At 45.7% G+C, this 20213-nt stretch overlaps 1 protein-coding gene across 10 annotated transcripts in view; it reads right to left on the bottom strand.

The window, feature by feature from the left end:
• Positions 1-20213, bottom strand: part of LOC124555807 (F-box/LRR-repeat protein fbxl-1-like) — a 126013-nt gene that overhangs the window by 4789 nt on the left and 101011 nt on the right. For 9 of the 10 annotated variants that reach the window (XM_047129870.1, XM_047129871.1, XM_047129876.1 and 6 more), the window contains 2 exons: positions 11700-11879; positions 97-327 (listed from right to left, as the gene is read on the bottom strand). In XM_047129870.1, the coding sequence (XP_046985826.1) occupies positions 97-327; positions 11700-11879 (411 nt within the window). The remainder of the gene's footprint in view (positions 1-96; positions 328-11699; positions 11880-20213) is intronic. The other variant, XM_047129877.1, reaches the window with a different exon arrangement.

The raw sequence follows: 20213 nt of genomic DNA, 5'->3' as shown, positions 1-20213 counted from the left end.
CCCAGTCTCGTGGAAGTCATCGAGGTCATACGGTAGAAACGCAAAGTCATCAGAACCGGGCTCGGACGGTGAACAGAAGCAGCAGGAGCAACCTACCTGAGGTTCACGAGCCTGACAGAAAATTCTTCAAATGGCACAGCTCTGATGTGGCCGCTGTACAGGATATCGAGGCAGCGCAGTTGCTTCAAGTCCAGGACGTGCCGTAGGCTCGGCTGCAGATCTGTCAGGTCGTCAATGTACTGGAGGAGCAGCGTGCGGAGGGCCGGCAGCTGCGCCACGTGCGCCACGGAAGATCCGCCCAGCCCACTGCATCCGGAAAGATCCAGTCTAGAAGAACAAACAGAAAAATAATGTAACACTTTAAGATGTTGGTGACAACATGAAATTTTCTGTGTAATACACAGTACGACAAAAAAGAAAGGCAATGAATTATCCAAATGGGACAGAAATCAGTACATGTACAGACAAACAAATGGTTACATGTTGTATACATAGTTCCGTGTAGTCAGCGCGTACACAACTTTCCCACTAGAGCGCGCCCCGCTAAGCACAACAGCGCAGGCGCAGCGCTCGTCCGTCTCCGCACTACGAGATGGCGCTGCCTTAGAGACAGACCAAATTCTGCTTCCGCCGATCTGCGTATTAATATGTAACGCAGCCAATGAGATTGCTGCTAACGTATAACCTTTTCTCCTCGTGGATCACACACGCGCAGTGATACCTGAACGCGCGAGGTATTATAACGAGTGTACAGACCTCCAATTAGTCAGTCTGCATTAGTCTGTACCAGTCTATAGTCAAGTTTCAGTGTGCGCCTAATAAGATTATCATATTCCTGTACATAGCCACGAAGATAAATGTATAGACACTTTGTCAAGTATCAGAGATATGTGACAATAAGATTAACGTACCAAGACCAAAGGAACTTCAGATTGTCAATTGTAAATAGCATCCAGAATCAAGTTACGTAATGTTTATGCTTGTTATCATTTTAATAAATGTGTGCGAAAATTAATCAAGTTCTGTTTGAAGTCGGTCACCGTCAACCTGCTACTCTAAGCGTGCAAGTGGCATATCTACCATCCGACCTAACGGCAGAAGATAAACACGCCACAATAAGACCATGAGACATATTGCTGACACTCGCCTACTTCGTTAGATCGACAAGTCAAATAATCTGATGGTGTGTGTACCGAATGTCTTACAGTACGCACACCACATTACAATTTCAGAAAAAACTGGATGATTCATTCAGGAGAGAGAGCTCCACAAATTGAGCAAATCAATAGCGCATTGGTCCATCTCTGGCACCTGTGCAAGCTTGGCACTGATGACAGAGTTGTCGAGTGTCCTCCTGAGGAATATCGGGCCAAATTCTGTCCTATTGATCCATCAGATCGTCATAATTCTGAGACTGTTGGAGGACTCTACCCATAGCGCTCCAAATGCTCTCAATTGGGAAGACATCCGGCAAACTTGTTGACCAAGGTAGGGTTTGCGAAGCACCAAGAAAAGCAGTAGAAACTCTCGCCCTGTGGAGGCAGGCATTATCTTGCCGAAACGTAAGCCAAGGACAGCTCGCCACGAACGGCGACAAAACGGGGCGTAGAGTAGCATCGACTTACTGTCGTGCCGCAAGTGTTCCGAGGATGACAACCGAAGGACTGCTGAAAACAAATGGCACCTCAAACCGTCACTTCCGGTTGTCGTACCGTATGGCGGGTGACAGACACGTTGATATCCCTCTGCTATCCGGGGTACCTCCAGACGCGTCTTCAGTCTGGAATAAAATTGTCTTCAGTGATGAGCTCTGCTTGAAATTGAGCCACAGTGACCAGCAAAGACCTGCCTGGGGACACCCCGGAGTGTAGTGGGATTACCAACCGACAGCAAAACAACCGGAACTGATAGTCTGGAGTGCCACTTGTTTTCGTAGCAGGTCACTTTCGGTTGTTATCCTCGGAAAACTTGTGGCATAGCAGTAAGTCGACACTATTTGGTTGCCATCCACAGCACCCTTACAGCACAGTGATACGTCAACGATATTCTACGCCCCTTTTGATTGCCCTTCCTGCTCTTACATTTCAGCAAGATAATGCCCGCCCGCACACTGCGAGAGTTGCTATTGCTCGTCTTCACGCTCGCCAAACTCTACCTCGGCCAGCGAGGTTGCCGGATCTCTCCCCAACTGTGAGCATTTGGAGCATTACAGGCAGGGCTTTAATGATGCCAGGATTTCGATGACAGAATTGGGCACCCAATATCCGTCAGGACGACATCCGACAACTCTGTCGATCGAAGCCGAGCCGAATAACTGCTTGCGTACAGGCCAGAGGTAGACCGACGCGTAGTGGAATTGCTCAATTTCTGAAGCTCTTTCTCTCGAATAAATCATCCAACTTTTCTGAAATTTTAATGATTTGTTTGTCTGTGCACGTACATCACATCTGCCAGTTTCCATCCCTCTGGACAATTCCTTCGTGGTGTGACGTTTTCTTGACTTAGAGCGGCATTTACACGTGAGTAATTTCCTGTGCACACTAAGTGCAGCAGCTGTTGCAAATACATGCACGAGAACAGACTTTCACTCAGCTCTGTCCCATGGCACAATCTTCTGGGCCTTTGCAGCTAAGGGGAAAAAGTACAGGGTCTTCATTAATGAGTGGTGCATTTTCATATACTTATTGATTTATATGGGCACATTTTACATCATAATTTTACATCACTACATGACTACGGAGAGCACAGGCTCGCTGTGTCGTTGGGGCCGGAACACGGGTCCGGGAACTGCGACGGACGAGCCCGGACGCGGTCGGGGTAGTATCTGGAGCTCAGCGGGAACGTGACACGCACACCGACAGTGGCCCCAATGCCCGATGCGACGACGGTGGGCCCGGGAGCTGTGACGGGCAGTCGGCCGACGAGACGGGAGGAGACGTCTGGAGAACTGAAGACGAGATCACAGCCAGTGAAGTGGCCTGCCGGGGACAGTGTGTTAATAGCAGATGGCAGGCAGGGTGCAAGCTGGCCGTGTCGTGTGGTGTGACGTCATTACGGTGCGGCACGGGCATTCGAAATGGACGCGGCGGCCAGCTCGCGTGACGCAGTCTGCCGGCTGCCGGAGTGCCCGTTTGGAGCACGGTCTCGGGGGCTGCCCGGCCAGGTCGGGGACGGGACGAGGTGGGTGTGGCTGCGCACTGGCAGCTGGCGGTACCCGTGCACCGCTGACGGCTAGGGGAGTGGGCTCTGCCTAACAGGTCGCACGGGGAGTGTCGTCCGTGGACAAGTCCTCCACTGAAACTTCCTAGCAGATTAAAACTGTGTGCCGGACCGAGACTCGAAGTGCTAGGAAGTTTCATATCAGCGCACACTCCGCTGCAGAGTGAAAATCTCATTCTGGGAACATCCCCCAGGCTGTGGCTGAGCCATGTCTCCGCAATATCCTTTCTTTCAGGAGTGCTAGTTCTACAAGTTTCGCAGGAGAGCTTCTGTAAAGTTTGGAAGGTAGGAGACGAGATACTGGCAGAAGTAAAGCTGTGAGGACGGGGCGTGAGTTGTGCTTGGGTAGCTCAGGGGTAGAGCACTTGCCCAAGAAAGGCAAAGGTCCCGAGTTCGAATCTCGGTGCGGCACACAGTTTTAATCTGCTAGGAAGTTTCATATCAGCGCACACTCCGCTGCAGAGTGAAAATCTCATTCTGGGAACATCCTCCTGGCTGTGGCTAAGCCATGTCTCCGCAATATCCTTTCTTTCAGGAGTGCTAGTTCTACAAGTTTCGCAGGAGAGCTTCTGTAAAGTTTGGAAGGTAGGAGACGAGATACTGGCAGGAGTAAAGCTGTGAGGACGGGGCGTGAGTCGTGCTTGGGTAGCTCAGGGATAGAGCACTTGCCCAAGAAAGGCAAAGGTCCCGAGTTCGAATCTCGGTGCGGCACACAGTTTTAATCTGCTAGGAAGTTTCATATCAGCGCACACTCCGCTGCAGAGTGAAAATCGCATTCAAGTCCTCCACTGGTTTGAAGAACTGAACGAGAATCGGAGTAGTTGAGGTGAAAGCTGTCTCAATTCTGTCCACGGAGACTTTAGTCGGCTCGCCATTACATTTGATCTGCAAAATGTTCTCGTCACGGTGATCGTGCGGTGCACTCTGTGGCAGCGTAAGTGGTGGCCGTGCCACGTCTACGCACAATACCGGGTAAAAAGTATTTAATGCGACAAACTCCTGGAGGTTGTAGGGGACGTCAAATCAAATATTTTCCCTAATGTCATTTTTACCTATGAGGATTATTTAAACTGGTGGAGGCTGTATTATGCTCGTCAGTTGTTAGACGCCGTATTGCGATCTTGAGATGTTAGAGGGTTTATTACGCTCTTCAGTTGTGGGCAACTGCTGTCCACCAGTGTAGTAGTGCATTGTCTCTGTTTACTAGTAGAGCGATGCATCTGGAGTGAATACACTGACACGGTTGGTGCGTACCACAGTCTAACATAACAGTCGCGACACTCACTGCTGTGAAAGTTGTTGCCGTTTGACAGATGGAGCGAAACTAGCGCTCCAAGCGGCAGGTAAGGTGAACGTCAGACGCGTCGTAAGCATAATGTTTGTTTGCGTCCATTTCCTACGTAATTTCCGAATTATTCGAGTTATTTTCTTGCCTCCAAGAGTTTGTATAGTATCAGAAGGCATATATGTTTCTAAAAATGATTCTAAAATAAGCGCAAGTATGGACAAAAACCACGAATAGCGTGGCAAGCCACAACACATTCGTGAAGAAACACTTGTGACATTGGACAGAACGGCAGCTAACCATGTTGATATCAAAAGAATATAAACGCACAGATTCACATGTAAGAAGGACAGACATGTACCTCTACATGCAAAAGCGATCGACAGCTCGTTTCTCGTTCTGTAGGCCTACTGTGTTTGTCATTGTCGCCTGTCGCCACAAGTACGACCTTCATCTTTATATTATTCTAAGTGGGACAAGCAACTGCCAAATAGTGGGAGGAATATACTGAAAACATTATAATGAGCTGATTGCATTACATTTTACGAAAAACCAAATATTTGAATAATTTTCAAACAACCTGTCTGTAGGCATTTTCCTTGTCCCATAATAGTTTCGCTCGAAGTCTAGCGATCTGCACATTCTGACACTTCACACGCTTTTGTAAGACAGGAACATCTGCACTTAATCTAACCACTTCATCGTCAAAGCAGGTCTGTGTTGATGATTCACACGAATCTGGCACTGATACATCTAGAGTGGAACTGGCTGCTTCTGTGTCATAGGACTGTTTTACAGCTTTAGATTGACTGTCGAATCTTTTTGGCAGTTTCCTCTTCATCGTCAGCTGAGGTGGCTTATTTGGAATGTCAAACTGTGTGGGCACTGCATTCCACACGAGTTTGTTATCGTCTGCGTTCAAGATCTGGTTTTGTTCGAAATGTAGCGAACAAAACCTAATATTATTATACAGGTAAACTGGGTCTTTCCTCATAAGGTCTTCTCGTCTGCTATTAACTAGCCATTTTCTGCTCCTAAAACGAAACAGTCATCATTTATACACATACAGTTTGCAAGTGAATCCTGACGATACAGCTTAGTAACATGATGGTATTTACCTCCGAGGATCCTTAGGAAACCTAAAAAAGACAGCTGCGGTGTCTTCTTCCTGTTGCTGCTGCAATTTATTGCGCTACAAACGCTCCCGATGGTAAAAACCATTGTATAAATCAAAATAAACAATCACTATTCGCTTTCACGATCGCGCTGAACTCACAGTTCAACCTACCGGCCGCTTGGGGCGCTGCTGGCGCTGAAGGCAACAAAATCGAGGCGAAGTGTCGCGACTGTTATGTTAGACTGTGGTGCGTACTACGTAGCGCACCACAACGGACGAGCTGCACAGCGGGTTTAGCAACAGCAATATCCTAATCGTCGTATCCCGCATCATACGACCTTTGCTGCTGTGTGCCAACGTCTGCGTGAGACCGGGTCATTTAGCACATTACCTGGACAGGGACGCCGTCGCACGGTAAGAACACTGCAGTTTGAGGAAGCTGTCTTGTAGCATGTGGAGCCGGGTGCTTCAGTCAGCACTCGCGCAATTGCACGTGACATTGGGACTAATCAGACGAATGTAAGAACAGTCCTTCGAGAGCAATTGTTACGTCCATTTCACTTATAGCGTGTCCACAACCTGGAACCAGTTGATTATCCACCCAGAGCACAGTTTTCGCAGTGGTACCTGGAACAGTGTGAAATGCATCCTACATTTCCATCCTCTGTGTTGTTTAGCGATGAAGCAACGTTCGGGCGCGATGGAGTCTTCAACATGCACAATTCGCATGTTTGGAGTGAGGATAACCTACATGCCACAGTTACTAGCGCTCATCAAGTGCGGTTCTTCGTTAATGTGTGGGTCGGTGTTGTTGGGGACTGTTTAATTGGGCCGTATCTGCTACCTAGGCCATTAAATGGCAGGCACTATTACAGTTTTCTCGCCAGAGCATTGCCAGAATTGCTGGAAGACGTCCCGCTCCCTACAAGACAACGCACGTGGTGCCAACATGACGGGCCGCCGGCACATTTCAGTCGTCGTGTGCGTCGATTCCTGGACCGACGGATCCCAGAAACGTGGATTGGCAGAGGTGGTCCTGTACCGTGGCCTGCTCGATCCCCAGATATGTCCCCTCTGGACTTTTTTGTGTGGGGAGAGATGCGCAACCTTGTTTACGCACCTCCTGTTGCATCAGAAGAGGATCTGGTTGCCCGGATAGTAGCAGCAGCAGGAACAGTTAAGGATACTGCTGGGGTTTTGCCCGTGTCAGACATAACATGATCCGACGGTGTAACCTTTGTTTACGTGTGTCAATGGAGGCATTTCTGAAAATCTACTGTAATTGAAATTGGGTTGTGTTAATGTATTGTCTCTTGGTCATAAAAAAATGGAAAAGTGTTTCTTGGTTTAATTAATTTGCCGCTAGAGAAATCTTCCTCTACCGGTTTAAATACTCCTCTTAGGAAAAAATGACATTAGGGAAAAATATTTGTTTTGATGTCCCCTACAACCTCCCAGAGTTTGTCGGTATAAATACTTTTCACCCTGTGTAATGTGGAACAGTGTAAATCGGCTCGAGCAAATACCCACCGGTACTGTGCCGTGTCGGCGCGTGCAGTCGGAGGTCGGCTGTACGACTGCGCAGATGTTCTGCCGGTGTCGGGCACCGAGGCAGCGTGTGACGGTAGTACCTCCTCCACTAATTCACCGGGAATGGCGAGCGAGTGAGCACAGGCGAGGTGTACAGGTGGAATACCGATGTCGTCCTTGGGATTATTCGCAGGCCGAGAAGTACGAGCCGAAGTGCGTCCGTCCGGGTGATGCCGTGACACGTCAGGGATGCTTCCGGTATACAGTGGAGCCGTTCCGGGTGGCTACGCACACGTCACGTGCACGACGACGAGTCCGGAACTGTGTCGGACTGCCGTCGCGTGCCGCCCAATGTGCAAACTACGTCTCATCTCACTGGCTCAAATGGCTCTGAGCACTATGGGACTTAACTACTGTGGTCATCAGTCCCCTAGAACTTAGAACTACTTAAACCTAAATAACCTAAGGACACCACACACATCCATGCCCGAGGCAGGATTCGAACCTGCGACCGTAGCAGTCCCGCGGTTCCGGATTGCGCGCCTAGAACCGCTAGACCACCGCGGCCGGCTCATCTCACTGGCACCGTTTGATTCGTCGACACGACAGGACGAAGCAAACAGTCGGCACTCGTTCAAATCCGTCAAGGTGTTGTAACGCCGGAAATGCATATCCTCCTATTTCCATCTATTGTACTATTATTTTTTTCCTTGTTTTGTTGCCTCAAGATATGACATTTCTGTCTCTTTATATATTGTAATTGCTTTACTGTTTGGATATATATATATATATTTATGCACTTATGTCGATGTATAATTGGTTTGTTTCGTAAATATTATTTGTATTTTTACGCTGGGTCTTGCCTAGGGAAAACTGCTATCGAACGATTACATCGATAGGTCGTGTGAAGAATCAAAGTGTGTAGGATCTTTGGTAGTGTTAACTCTGCCGCGTGAAGCGCGGGCGGAGCAGTGAGAGTCTGGCTGGAGTAGCGAGTGGAGCAGGTGTGTTGTGTGACGCTCCCGCGAGTTGCCGCGCTTTCGGGGTTTGGCAGCATGTAATTGCGCTCGACTCGCGATGATAGTTTCTGACATGGTGTCGCGGACGGGAAGCATTAGCTGGCGCACATCAAGAGCCCGTTTCGCCTGGTGACCGTGTCGAGAAGAAGGCGCGCCAACATCCAGCTTCTGCAACAGCGACGGCCGACAATGAGTGACTGTCGCCACCTCCTCGATCGACGGCTTCAAACCTTCAATCAACCAACAAGGAAGACTAAAAGCACGTAAAGTTTCAGAACTGTATGGCAGACCTCAGCTTTTCAAATTGTTCCATTTGCCTCGCAAAATTACAGCAACTTAGCATGAACCTTTGTTGCTCATTGTCCCAATTGCATTGCCAAGCAGGGTCCCTTCCTTTTCCGAAATGAGCCCGAGGGTCGTTGAAATTCAAACGCCAGCATCATTCGATTTCACTGCTTTAATTTCAAAGTTCAGCTGGCTACAATATTTAGATTGCACAAGCACGAATTAAGAGTGCGAGTTTTGTTACCGTATTTTAGTTACCTGTGACTGCAGCTCAGCTTGGTACGTACTAAATTTTACTATTGTTAATTGTTCAGAATCATTTAATTCAAGTTCAAAGTTAATTCTCTTATTTCTAAATTGCGTAGATTCAAGTAGCTTTTGAAATGATTGTTGAGGTAGTCCAAGACTAACTGTCTTTCGATGTGCTTCAGAAAGAAAGCTCACTATTAACTTCAGTCACTAAATTCACTTTCGATTTTCCGGTTTCATTAATTCTTTTGCTAAATTAAGTGTAGCGAAATTTATTACTTCTGACAAACTTTCAGTTTTCACACTACACGTGTCAACCTTCAGTTGCCACGCTTCTAGTGCTAATTATATGTGTAATTACCTTGCTTTTTCAGTTACTATAGTAATTGTCCTTAGGACTGGCGACCGTGATTTCCCCCAAATCTCAAATATCTAATTACCGCTAGTTAATTGTTAACGTAACGGCCGCACATTTACTTTCTTTATTAACTTTATCCCTATTTCAAAATTAATTTCCACCAGTTTCACTTGCATTTTTCCTTTCATTTAGATGTAACCCTTTCCTCCCTCTTTACCGACAGGTTAACTTCGGTGACGATTGCTTTTCCAAAATTCCCATTAGGTACACGCGGTTTCGTTTTTCACTGTCATTAAGGTCGATAAGTGAGGGGGAGGTTACAGTGTCAGTGGGGGGCCACGCATTGTACTCGATCCGCGTGGTCCGTGGCTAACAGAATCGGAAATAGGCGTAACTGTCCACGAGGCGTGGAGATCTAGCTCACACTGGCTTTTGCTTCGCTGGGTGCTCCACCGTCGTCACAGGTTGGCCCGGCCATTAAATCTCCTCCCACAGGTAAACGCTGACGTGCTGCTACCCACGTGATTCTGTGGGATGCCTGCCACAAGTTTGGCATAAGCTACGTTTAATATTTTTTGTGGGATCTGAAATTTAAAAACCTCTCTCACACCGGCCCGATTGAGCTTCACAGATCAGGATAGTAAAAAACACGCGAATATTTAGGGAATTTTCATTCACAAAGCAGGCTTATCACATTCACACAGTTCAATGCTGTCCTATCCTGATTAAATTGAGCTTAACTTAAATTCCATAAGGCAGTGAAGCAATTTCGAAGTCTCGGTGCGACGAAAATTGTCAGTCGATCTTCTGAAAACATTTGTAATAATTATTAACTTTCGGTGACCACACGGGGAAGACCGGAGATGTGCTGGTAAGACCGTGTTAGCCCATTTATTGGAAGTAATAAACTGGATATCTTGAGCGTACAAAACGGCAGGTTCGTCCAGTGTAAATCAGACGTTCCCCACTGATCCCGTGCAACACAGCATAGTAAGCAGACACTGTCAATAATAATCAGTTAAATAATACGCGAACACACTTACTTTAGTTTACTTCATGTTCAAATGGTTCAAATGGCTCTGAGCACTATGGGACTCAACTGCTTAGGTCATTAGTCCCCGAGAACTTAGAACTAGTTAAACCTAACTAACCTAAGGACATCACAAACATCCATGCCCGAGGCAGGATTCGAACCTGCGACCGTAGCGGTCTTGCGGTTCCAGACTGCAGCGCCTTTAACCGCACGGCCACTTCGGCCGGCTTACTTCATGTATTAAATTCCTTATACAGAATCTCATCAAGATGGCGACTAGCTCAACAATGCATACATATACATCTTCGTTCTTTCACGGCTAATCGGCAAGATCTCCTTCATTCTTTTCATAAGAGAAAACATAGATAGCAGAGAAGGTATTCCATGGAGTAAATGCACGCTCCAAGGAATAATAGGGCTTGAAACTACTTTGCATTGATAAAAGATAAGAAGAGATATTTCGAGATATGTACTGAGTTATATATTTTTATAATATATAATATTCTTTTCATAAGAGAAAACATAGATAGCAGAGAAGGTATTCCATGGAGCAAATGCACGCTCCAAGGAATAATAGGGCTTGAAACTACTTTGCATTGATAAAAGATAAGAAGAGATATTTCGAGATATGTACTGAGTTATATATTTTTATAATATTTCTGAAAATATCGCGTAGAGACCGCCGCAAGAGACATTACATACGGTAGTGCTCAGGTAATCATTAGTGACAACGTCGGATTTCAAACAGAGTCCACAAAGTGGGTACCCCATCTTCTCACCACAGACGACAAATTTCATCATCTTGAGGCGTACAAACAGCTACTGGTACGCTACCAAATTGAAGGGGAACATTTTGTGCACCGGATTTTGATCTGTGATGAAACGTGGGTACACTGTTACGCACGGGAATCGAAAAAAGCGGCCCAAAATGGCACAAAAAAGACCAATCTACACCCACTGACGACTCTACACCCACGGAGTGCCTAAAATTGTCTCTGTGTGGGGAAGGTTATTGCGACAGTCTTTTTTTATATTAAGGAAGTTCTCATCAGTTTTGTCCAAGAATGCTGTACTGTGAGCGCCGTATACTACTGCCATTTTTTGCATAGATCGGAAAGCGAATATCGTCAGAAAATACCAAATCTGGGGCGTGACTAGGCCGCGTGACAGTGCTCGGCCCCACACGGCAGCCCGGACTCGACAAAAAGTTCGGGAGCTGTCGTGTGCCACACTAGGACATCCTCCCTACACTCCGCACTTATTGTCCTGTGATTTTCATTTGTTTGGACCACTAAAAGAAGCAGTCGGACCACACAGATCTAACAACAATTGCGCTGTCAAAGTGTTTGTGTGAACCCTGCTGTTACAGCCACATTCATTTTGTGAAAACGGGGTTGAGAAAACTACCTATCCCCTGGGAAAAATGTATTTCCCATTCAGAAGACTATACACAGATTAAATAACTTGTATGTATGAGTTTTTCTGAAGTGAACTTTTCTGAAGTGAACTTATAAACAAAAAATTCAAATTAATATTTGAATTTCCTTTGTACGTGAGCATAAAACATGTTCAAAAACTGCGCAACAGCGACGTCAGGTACTTACATCTGTAAGTGTTTAAGACGGTGGATCTCGGCAAGTGCTCCGTCTGTGAGACTCGTCGCAAAAGTCAGGCTCAGGTGGCGCAGTGACGGGCACCCCCGAGAAATGGTGACCACCGCGTCACCCGGGAGGTCGGTGGCGTGCGGCAGGTCCAACTTCTGCAGCAGTGGTAGGCAGCCGGGCCTGCAGTTGTTCAAAACAACACCTGTTGTGAATGTAAATCTAAGCCGCACAGGTGAAATATTAGTCAGACCCTCAAAAGAGTACCGTATTTACTCGAATCTAACAAGGGGAAGGCCTCAGACACGGCCAACCGATTCGGCTCAAATTTGGCAGGTCGCTTGTGTACAACCCAAAACGAAGGAATCTAAGATATTTTGGGTCAACACCCCCTCGTTTTTGAGAAAATCACCCCTAAAGGTTATGGCGAGCAATCAACTCAAAATTGGCGGGATCGATAGATAATTGTAATTACATTTTTCATCATCAGGTATGAGGTCCGAAAACGCATACTTTTCCAGAAATGGGGGTAAGAAACTTTTACAACTGCCACTTCTGTACCGACATGCAAAACGCTTTCCGCCGGCAGCGCCGATAGCACAAAGGTAACTGGCTCGGAATGGGAGAACCCGGGTTCGAATCTCGAAGAAACCTAGCGGATGTTATTATTTTCATTTGTATTTTTCCATATCTCAATTGATAAGGATAGGACGGTTAATAAGGTAAGTAAATCAATAACGAATGATAATAATAAGGTAAGCAAACTAATTTCCCAAACGCCGTGAGTTAGTAAAGTATTAAACTTTTAAGCCTCGTCACATGAAAACAAATAGGAGCAAGAGTGCTGCGAATTCCTCACGAGGGATCACAGACAGCCAACCGTGCGACGCTTGTTTACAGCGAGGCACGGGACAGAATGTACGCGCGGAGAGTTTTGTTGTCCCGGTTGCCTCTTCGTCATATCATAGTTGAGAACCTGGAAGAGTGAAGGTGTGCAGCACGAGCCTTATAGAAGTCAATCGGAAAGAGTTGTTTTCCGTCATAGGCTGCCGCGAACCTCGCCGATACATGTAGTGATTTTTCCATCGTTAATGCGCCGAATGAAATACGATTTGTGAATGAATACAGTCCTTCCGTAAGTAACATATGACGAGTATTGTCTGTAGTTTGTGGTAATTAGCTCGTCTGTTTATGCTGTAGTAACTAGTTATTGTTTGTTGTGTCATATTTTTTCGAGATTCGAACCCGGGTTCTTCGAGACCCAGCTAGTTACCTTGGCCGGTGCGCTATCAGCGCTGTCGCCGAATAGCGTTTACCACGTGGGCACAGAAGCGGCAGTTATAAAAGTTTCTTTCCTCGATTTCTGGAAAAGTTTGCGTTTACGGACCCCATACCCGATGATGAAAAATGTTCTATTTACAATTATCTATCGATCCCTCCAATTTCGAGTCGATTGCTCTTCACAACTTTTAGGGGCGATTTTCTCAAAAACGCGGGGGTGTTGACCCAAAATAACTTAGATTCCTTCGTTTTAGGTTGTACACAAGCGACCTGCCAAATTTGAGCCGAATCGGTTGGCCGTGTCTGAGGCCTTCCCCTTGTAAGCCGCACTTGAATCGAAGCCGCACCTGAAAAATGAGACTCGAAAGCAAGAAAAAAAATTTTTCCCGAATCTAAGCCGCACCTGAAATTTGAGACTCGAAATTCAAGGGGAGAGAAAAGTTGTAGGCCGCACCTCCAAATCGAAACAAAGTTGGTTCATTTTAATACGAGACACAATTTAGGTCGAATGAATGACGATACAGCTACAGTAGTTTGGTTCGAGTCGTAAGCTTAGCAATTAAGCTTTACCAGGTAGCCATTGCTATGCGTCAGGCGCTCCGTCGGTATTTATACGGGTACCCTTCCTTTTTCACGTGCTTCGTCTGGTTTGAATTGATTGCTTATATTTCTTTGATCTCGTAAGTGCCGTTCTCTTTGTTATAGGTGTTTACGTCACTCTGAGCGGAAAATGCATTACTGTACTGTGTCACGCATTGTTTGTGGCATTATGATAGTGAGTGTTTACGGCCTGTCGCCGCTCGCGGCATGGCTTGCTTATGTGCGCGCTACCGCCGCTTACAATGGCAGCGGGTGGTGGGGGGGGGGGGGGGGGGGAGGGGGCGGGGGAAGATGTTCTGAACGAGAGTTTAGCGAAAATTTTTCTCCGTTTGAAAATCTTTGCAGACGCCTCTTTAGTACATTACATTCTGCACAGAAATTAGAGTCATCTTAGATTTAAAAATCTAGTCAATTGCCGTGCTTCATTTCTGACTGTATCACTAATAGGCATAAGAATAATACGAATAGGTCTAGCGGTTCTAGGCGCTCAGTCCGGAACCGCGCAACTGCTACAGTCGCCATGCCTCGGGCATGGATGTGTGTGATGTCCTTAGGTTAGTTAGGTTTAAGTAGTTCTAAGTTCTAGGGGACTGATGACCACAGATGTTAAGTCCCATAGTGCTCACAGCCATTTGAACCATTTAATACGAATATAAACATGACATGATATGTACATTCTTCCGCGTTTGCTGTTGTCTCACTCTAGTTTCGTAGTTTATTACGCAGACAGGATTTAAATGAGATAGCAGCAAACACGAAAGAATACATGGCAAAATGTTTATATTCGTATTATTATATTGTGGTGAAGAGAATACCGCATGTGATTCACAATTCATAAAATTTCCTATTAGCAACCATCTCTTCTCACAGGTAGGTAAAAATTCAGAATGTACAGTTGGCCATATTGACAAAAACCCCAAACAGTCTTGCCAGTCGGATTTTCATAGTACATTGAAATGCTGCTAGATACGAAGATGAACAATACGGTATTTGTATTTACTTCGTTGGATAATGTATGAAAATGCAGTGGTCGAAACTCGGGGCGGAGGAAAAAGCTCATCTTCCATTTTTTTTTTTTTTTTTATTTATTTACTGACGCAGAGGTTTTGGCACAAGTATTTATCTTTGTGCCTGCAAAGCAAGCCTGTGTAGCACTACATATATTCGACGGCAGAAGTTAGTTGTGGCGGCACCTATGAACATTTTTCAGAACTTCCGCTTACTTTGCACTCGATTCTAAGCCGCAGGCGGATTTTTGGATTACAAAAACCGGAAAAAAAGTGTGGCTTAGATTCGAGTAAACACGGTACACAGGGATGGCTAGAGGACAAATGTAAGGAGGTAGAGGCTTATCTCACCAGGGGTAAGATAGATACTGCCTACAGGAAAATTAAAGAGACCTTTGGAGAAAAGAGAACCACTTGTATGAATATCAAGAGCTCAGATGGAAACCCAGTTCTAAGCAAAGAAGGGAAAGCAGAAAGGTGGAAGGAGTATATAGAGGGTCTATACAAGGGCGAAGTTCTTGAGGACAATATTATAGAAATGGAAGAGAGTGTAGAAGAAGATGAAATAGGAGATATGATACTGCGTGAAGAGTTTGACAGAGCACTGAAAGACCTGTGTCGAAACAAGGCCCCGGGAGTGGACAACATTCCATTAAAATTACTGACAGCCTTGGGAGAGCCAGTCCTGACAAAACTCTACCATCTGGTGAGCAAGATATATGAGACAGGCGAAATACCCTCAGACTTCAAGAAGAATATAATAATTCCAATCCCAAAGAAAGCAGTTGTTGACATATGTGAAAATTACCGAACAATCAGTTTAATAAGTCACGGCTGCAAAATACTAACGCGAATTCTTTACAGACGAATGGAAAAACTAGTAGAAGCCGACCTCGGGGCGGATCAGTTTGGATTCCGTAGAAATATTGGAACACGTGAGGCAATACTGACCCTACGACTTATCTTAGAAGCTAGATTAAGGAACGTCAAACCTACGTTTCTAGCATTTGTAGACTTAGAGAAAGCTTTGGACAATGTTGACTGGAATACTCTCTTTCAAATTCTGAAGGTGGCAGGGGTAAAATACAGGGAGCGAATGGCTATTTACAATTTGTACAGAAACCAGATGGCAGTTATAGGAGTTGAGGGACACGAAAGGGAAGCAGTGGTTGGGAAGGGAGTGAGACATGATTGTAGCCTCTCCCCAATGTTATTCAATCTGTATATTGAGCAAACAGTGAAGGAAACAAAAGAAAAATTCGGAGTAGGTATTACAATCCATGGAGAAGAAATAAAAACTTTGAGGTTCGCCGATGACATTGTAATTCTGTCAGAGACAGCAAAGGACTTGGAAGAGCAGTTGAACGGAATGGATAGTGTCTTGAAAGGAGGATATAAGATGAACATCAACAAAAGCAAAACGAGGATAGTGGAATGTAGTCGAATTAAGTCGGGTGATGCTGAGGGACTTAGATTAGGAAATAAGACCCTTAAAGTAGTAAAGCAGTTTTGCTATTTGGGAAGCAAAATAACTGATGATGGTCGCAGTAGAGAAGATATAAAATGTAAACTGGCAATGGCAAGGAAAGCGTGTCTGAAGCAGAGAAATTTGTTAACATCGAGTATAGATTTGAGTGTCAGGAAGTCGTTTCTGAAAGTATTTGTATGGAGTGTAGCCATGTATGGAAGTGAAACATGGACGATAAATAGTTTGGCCAAGAAGAGAATAGAAGCTTTCGAAATGTGGTGCTACAGAAGAATGGTGAAGATTAGGTGGGTAGATCACATAACTAATGAGGAGGTATTGAATAGGATTGGGGAGAAGAGAAATTTGTGCCACAACTCGACTAGAAGAAGGGATCGGTTGGTAGGACATGTTCTGAGGCATCAAGGGATCACCAATTTAGTATTGGAGGGCAGCGTGGAGGGTAAAAATCGTAGAGGGAGACGAAGAGAAGAATACACTAAGCAGATTCAGAAGGACGTAGGTTGCAGTAGTTACTGGGAGATGGAGCAGCTTGTACGGGATAGAGTAGCATGGAGAGCTGCATCAAACCAGTCTCAGGACTGAAGACCACAACAAGAACAACAACATCAACGGTACACAGATCGCTCTGGAGCGCTGCACACGTGTGGAAGTGGTAGTGAGCGATCACGAGGCGGTGCAGTAAGGTGTGCTGAGCAGGAGACGTGGCAGAGTGGCGCAGAGGAGGAGTCTCGTCTGCAGGTGCCCGTGACCACACCGTCAGTGAAGTTGCCGCATTTATTGGGGTATCGACACAGAGCGTCTGCTGTGCCTACAGAGGCTACTGCACAACTCACAGCATTATAGAACAGAGGTCCTAACGAGATTCTAACTGACAGGGAGACGAGTGTCGCGCCTTTTCGACGATAATTTCGTACCTGACAAGAACTGCTGCATTTTCGAGATGAACATTGTAAAGAGAACTGCACGTAACGAACGTACGGTGTTTGGTGCCTCACAGAAGGCTGTCATTCAAAGCTGCACGTAAAGCTCAAAGTTGCAGCTCGAGTTACGCACTGTAATTGAGTCGACAACTTCACGAGCGGTCTGGATCCGAGTATTATTCTCGATGACTTTTACCTCGATTGTCTTCTCACACAGTTGCCTTTCTCAAATTTTCCTTGACAAGAGCTGCTGCATTTTCGAGATGAACATTGTAAAGAGAACTGCACGTAACGAACGTACGGTGTTTGGTGCCTCACAGAAGGCTGTCATTCAGAGCTGCACGTAAAGCTCAAAGTTGCAGCTCGAGTTACGCACTGTAATTGAGTCGACAACTTCACGAGCGGTCTGCATCCGAGTATTATTCTCGATGACTTTTACCTCGATTGTCTTCTCACACAGTTGCCTTTCTCAAATTTTCTCGGTGCACAGGACCTGCTACACAATGCCAAATATTGCAGTCTGACTTCTTCTCCGTCTACAAAATACCGAGGGCGGGAAGAGAGCTTTGTAGTATTTACACTACTAAATGATGTAACAACTCTTTGAAGAACCATTATGTTTTCGGTTGTTCTTTCTAACAATTACAACACAGTGTGAGGGTAGTGGTGTGTAGTATCTGTAAGTGGTTGTTCTTTGGTGGGCGACAATGCCCAGTGGCGCAGAGAGTCGCTAAGTAGAGGCAGTTGTTGAGAGGCTGTGGACGGTGTAGGCTGCGTGAGCCGAAGGCGGTTGCGTAGCGAAGGATTTATCTCTGTGTTTAATAGTAGTGGCACAGTTTGATTAATAGTGTGTTTATGTTTGTGCAGTGTGATAAGGGAAAAAAATTAAATTTTACCAGTTCTTAATGCGTCTCCATCAGTTAGTACCACACCACTGCATGTAACAATGAACGAAATCTCGATATACACGGTCAACTAAAACAAGAGGAATGTAACATAATAATCATTAGTTAAGCCATATAATCTCCAAGGAGACGGGAGCTTATAATTGCATCTCTTGTTAATCAGAAAAACATATCCAAAAGGAATCTCAGAACAGATCAGAAGAGAATGACACCTTTCTTCAGCTCCTTTCAACCGTCCGTCTGGACGTCGTCATTCTGGGTGGCCCGTCTCATTCTCTGCCTTCTGAGACACAGCCGAGCCACGACGCAAAGCACGAGTGACGCCTACACTACAGGTGGCGACACCTGACCGCTATCGCACCCTGGTGACATTCTGTGCTAGCTTGGCTCGCTCCGACTCTGCACACTCGTGAAACCGGCACGAACACAGTGGAAAATTCTCTGCAGCCCAACTACCTAAACAATAGTTTTACACTGACACCTTCCATCTGATCGTGAGCAAGAGGTGGAGCAACCACGAGCTGCACACATTCGACGAGCCAAATGACACGGACTGGACAGTACCCAGTTGGAGTTGTACGGTTTGGTCCAGTGGGTCGTGATACTGCTCATTTTTGTACGACACGAGGTATCGAGTGTACTGGTGACCCAATGAGGTGTTTAATCTGCAGTATGTACCGTGACTTGAGCACTTTTGTTGAGGTTACTGTGAACATTAACAGTGTTTATTTCCACATTCTCAGTAACCAAACGTTTTCCTTCTGTGTATGTTCCTGATCAGTATGCTGTGGACACTCCTGTCATTTGAGATGACAACAGCCATGTTCACAGGGCTGTAAGCATACATACCTAGTTTCATGAACATTCAATAGCCCTGCCACACCTTGACTTCTCCTCTATATCAGCCAGTATAAATCCCATTGGAGAATATGTGGGACTCATACAATGTAGGCTTTCACAGCCGGTGTTGTCTTCAGTTGAAACTTCCTGGCTGAGAGGCCGTGGTCGATGTATAAAATTTCCACCTGACGTTTCGTCTCCATCTGCGGGAGACATCTTCTGAGGTCGACCGGCTACTGCCACTGAGGCACCATGTACTCTCGCATTTATAGAGGGCACCACCGTTCGTCACGTGATGCCGACGGTATGCCTATCTTTGGAAGGCATCATCATTCTCGATTAAGAGTAATTGATTGTCATTCTGCTGGTGGGTCTGAAGATTGTTTCGAACCCATACTTGGCCAGAACTTTCTCGATACGGTCCGTGGCCCACCATGAAGTTTAAGGAATATTTAAGAACTGCAAAAGACGCCCGACATCCCCTAGCAACACCTGGGGTATACAAAATTCCATGCAGTTGTGGACAAGTATATATTTCAACAACGAAAAAAAGTGTAAACACCCGCTTAGCCGAACATAGAAGTAACTGTCGCTTAGGACACATCGAAAAATCGGCAGTAGCTGAGCATGTTTTTCGAGATGGGAATCACGAAATTAAATTTAATGAGACAAGCGTTCTAGCACGAACATCCCATTATCATGCTCGCATGTGTAGAGAAGCAATAGAAATTCACAAACACCATAACAACTTTAATAGAAAAGAGGAAGTTTTAAAGTTGGACAAAATATGGATGTCGACGTTGCGCCAGCAGAATGACAATCAATTACTCTTAATCGAGAATGATGACGCCTCCCAAAGATAGGCATACCGTCGGCATCACGTGACGAATGGTGGTGCCCTCTATGCGCTCTATAAATGCGAGAGTACATGGTGCCTCAGTGGCAGTAGCCGGTCGACCTCAGAAGATGTCTCCCGCAGATGGAGACGAAACGTCAGGTGGGAATTTTATACATCGACCACGGCCTCTCAGCCCAGAAGTTTCAACTGAAAAATATGTAGGACTATCTCAAATAGTGGTGGGAAGTAGCAATCGATATCCCCACATTTTTTGTAGCTCCTTTTTTTTTTTTTTTTTTTTTTTTTTTTTTTTTTTTTTTTTTTTTTTTTTTTTTTAAAAAAATCTCATTTTGTTCGTTGCATTTGCTCGGGGCGGACGTCGTAAGACGTCCATTGAAGTTCGTTGTTGATCGATTAACTCAGTTTTTTATTACAGATGGCAGCTAACCCTCTGGCCGAACACGCTGAGCTACCGTGCCGGCGTAGCTCTAGATGATCTGAGCATTGACGAGTGGCTCCGGCTGGGTTTGGCATACCTGAAACAGCGTCTGGACTCTCAGCCACTGTGAAGGTGTTAATGTGATGTCTTTATGGGGTGAGTAACTTTGTGTACGGTGCACTTAGAATGGCACTCTCT

This window comes from Schistocerca americana, chromosome X (assembly GCF_021461395.2).
Source record: "Schistocerca americana isolate TAMUIC-IGC-003095 chromosome X, iqSchAmer2.1, whole genome shotgun sequence".
Taxonomy (NCBI): domain Eukaryota; kingdom Metazoa; phylum Arthropoda; class Insecta; order Orthoptera; family Acrididae; genus Schistocerca; species Schistocerca americana.
Note: the sequence above shows the minus strand (reverse complement) of the source record. Positions and strands in the feature narration are given on the sequence as shown.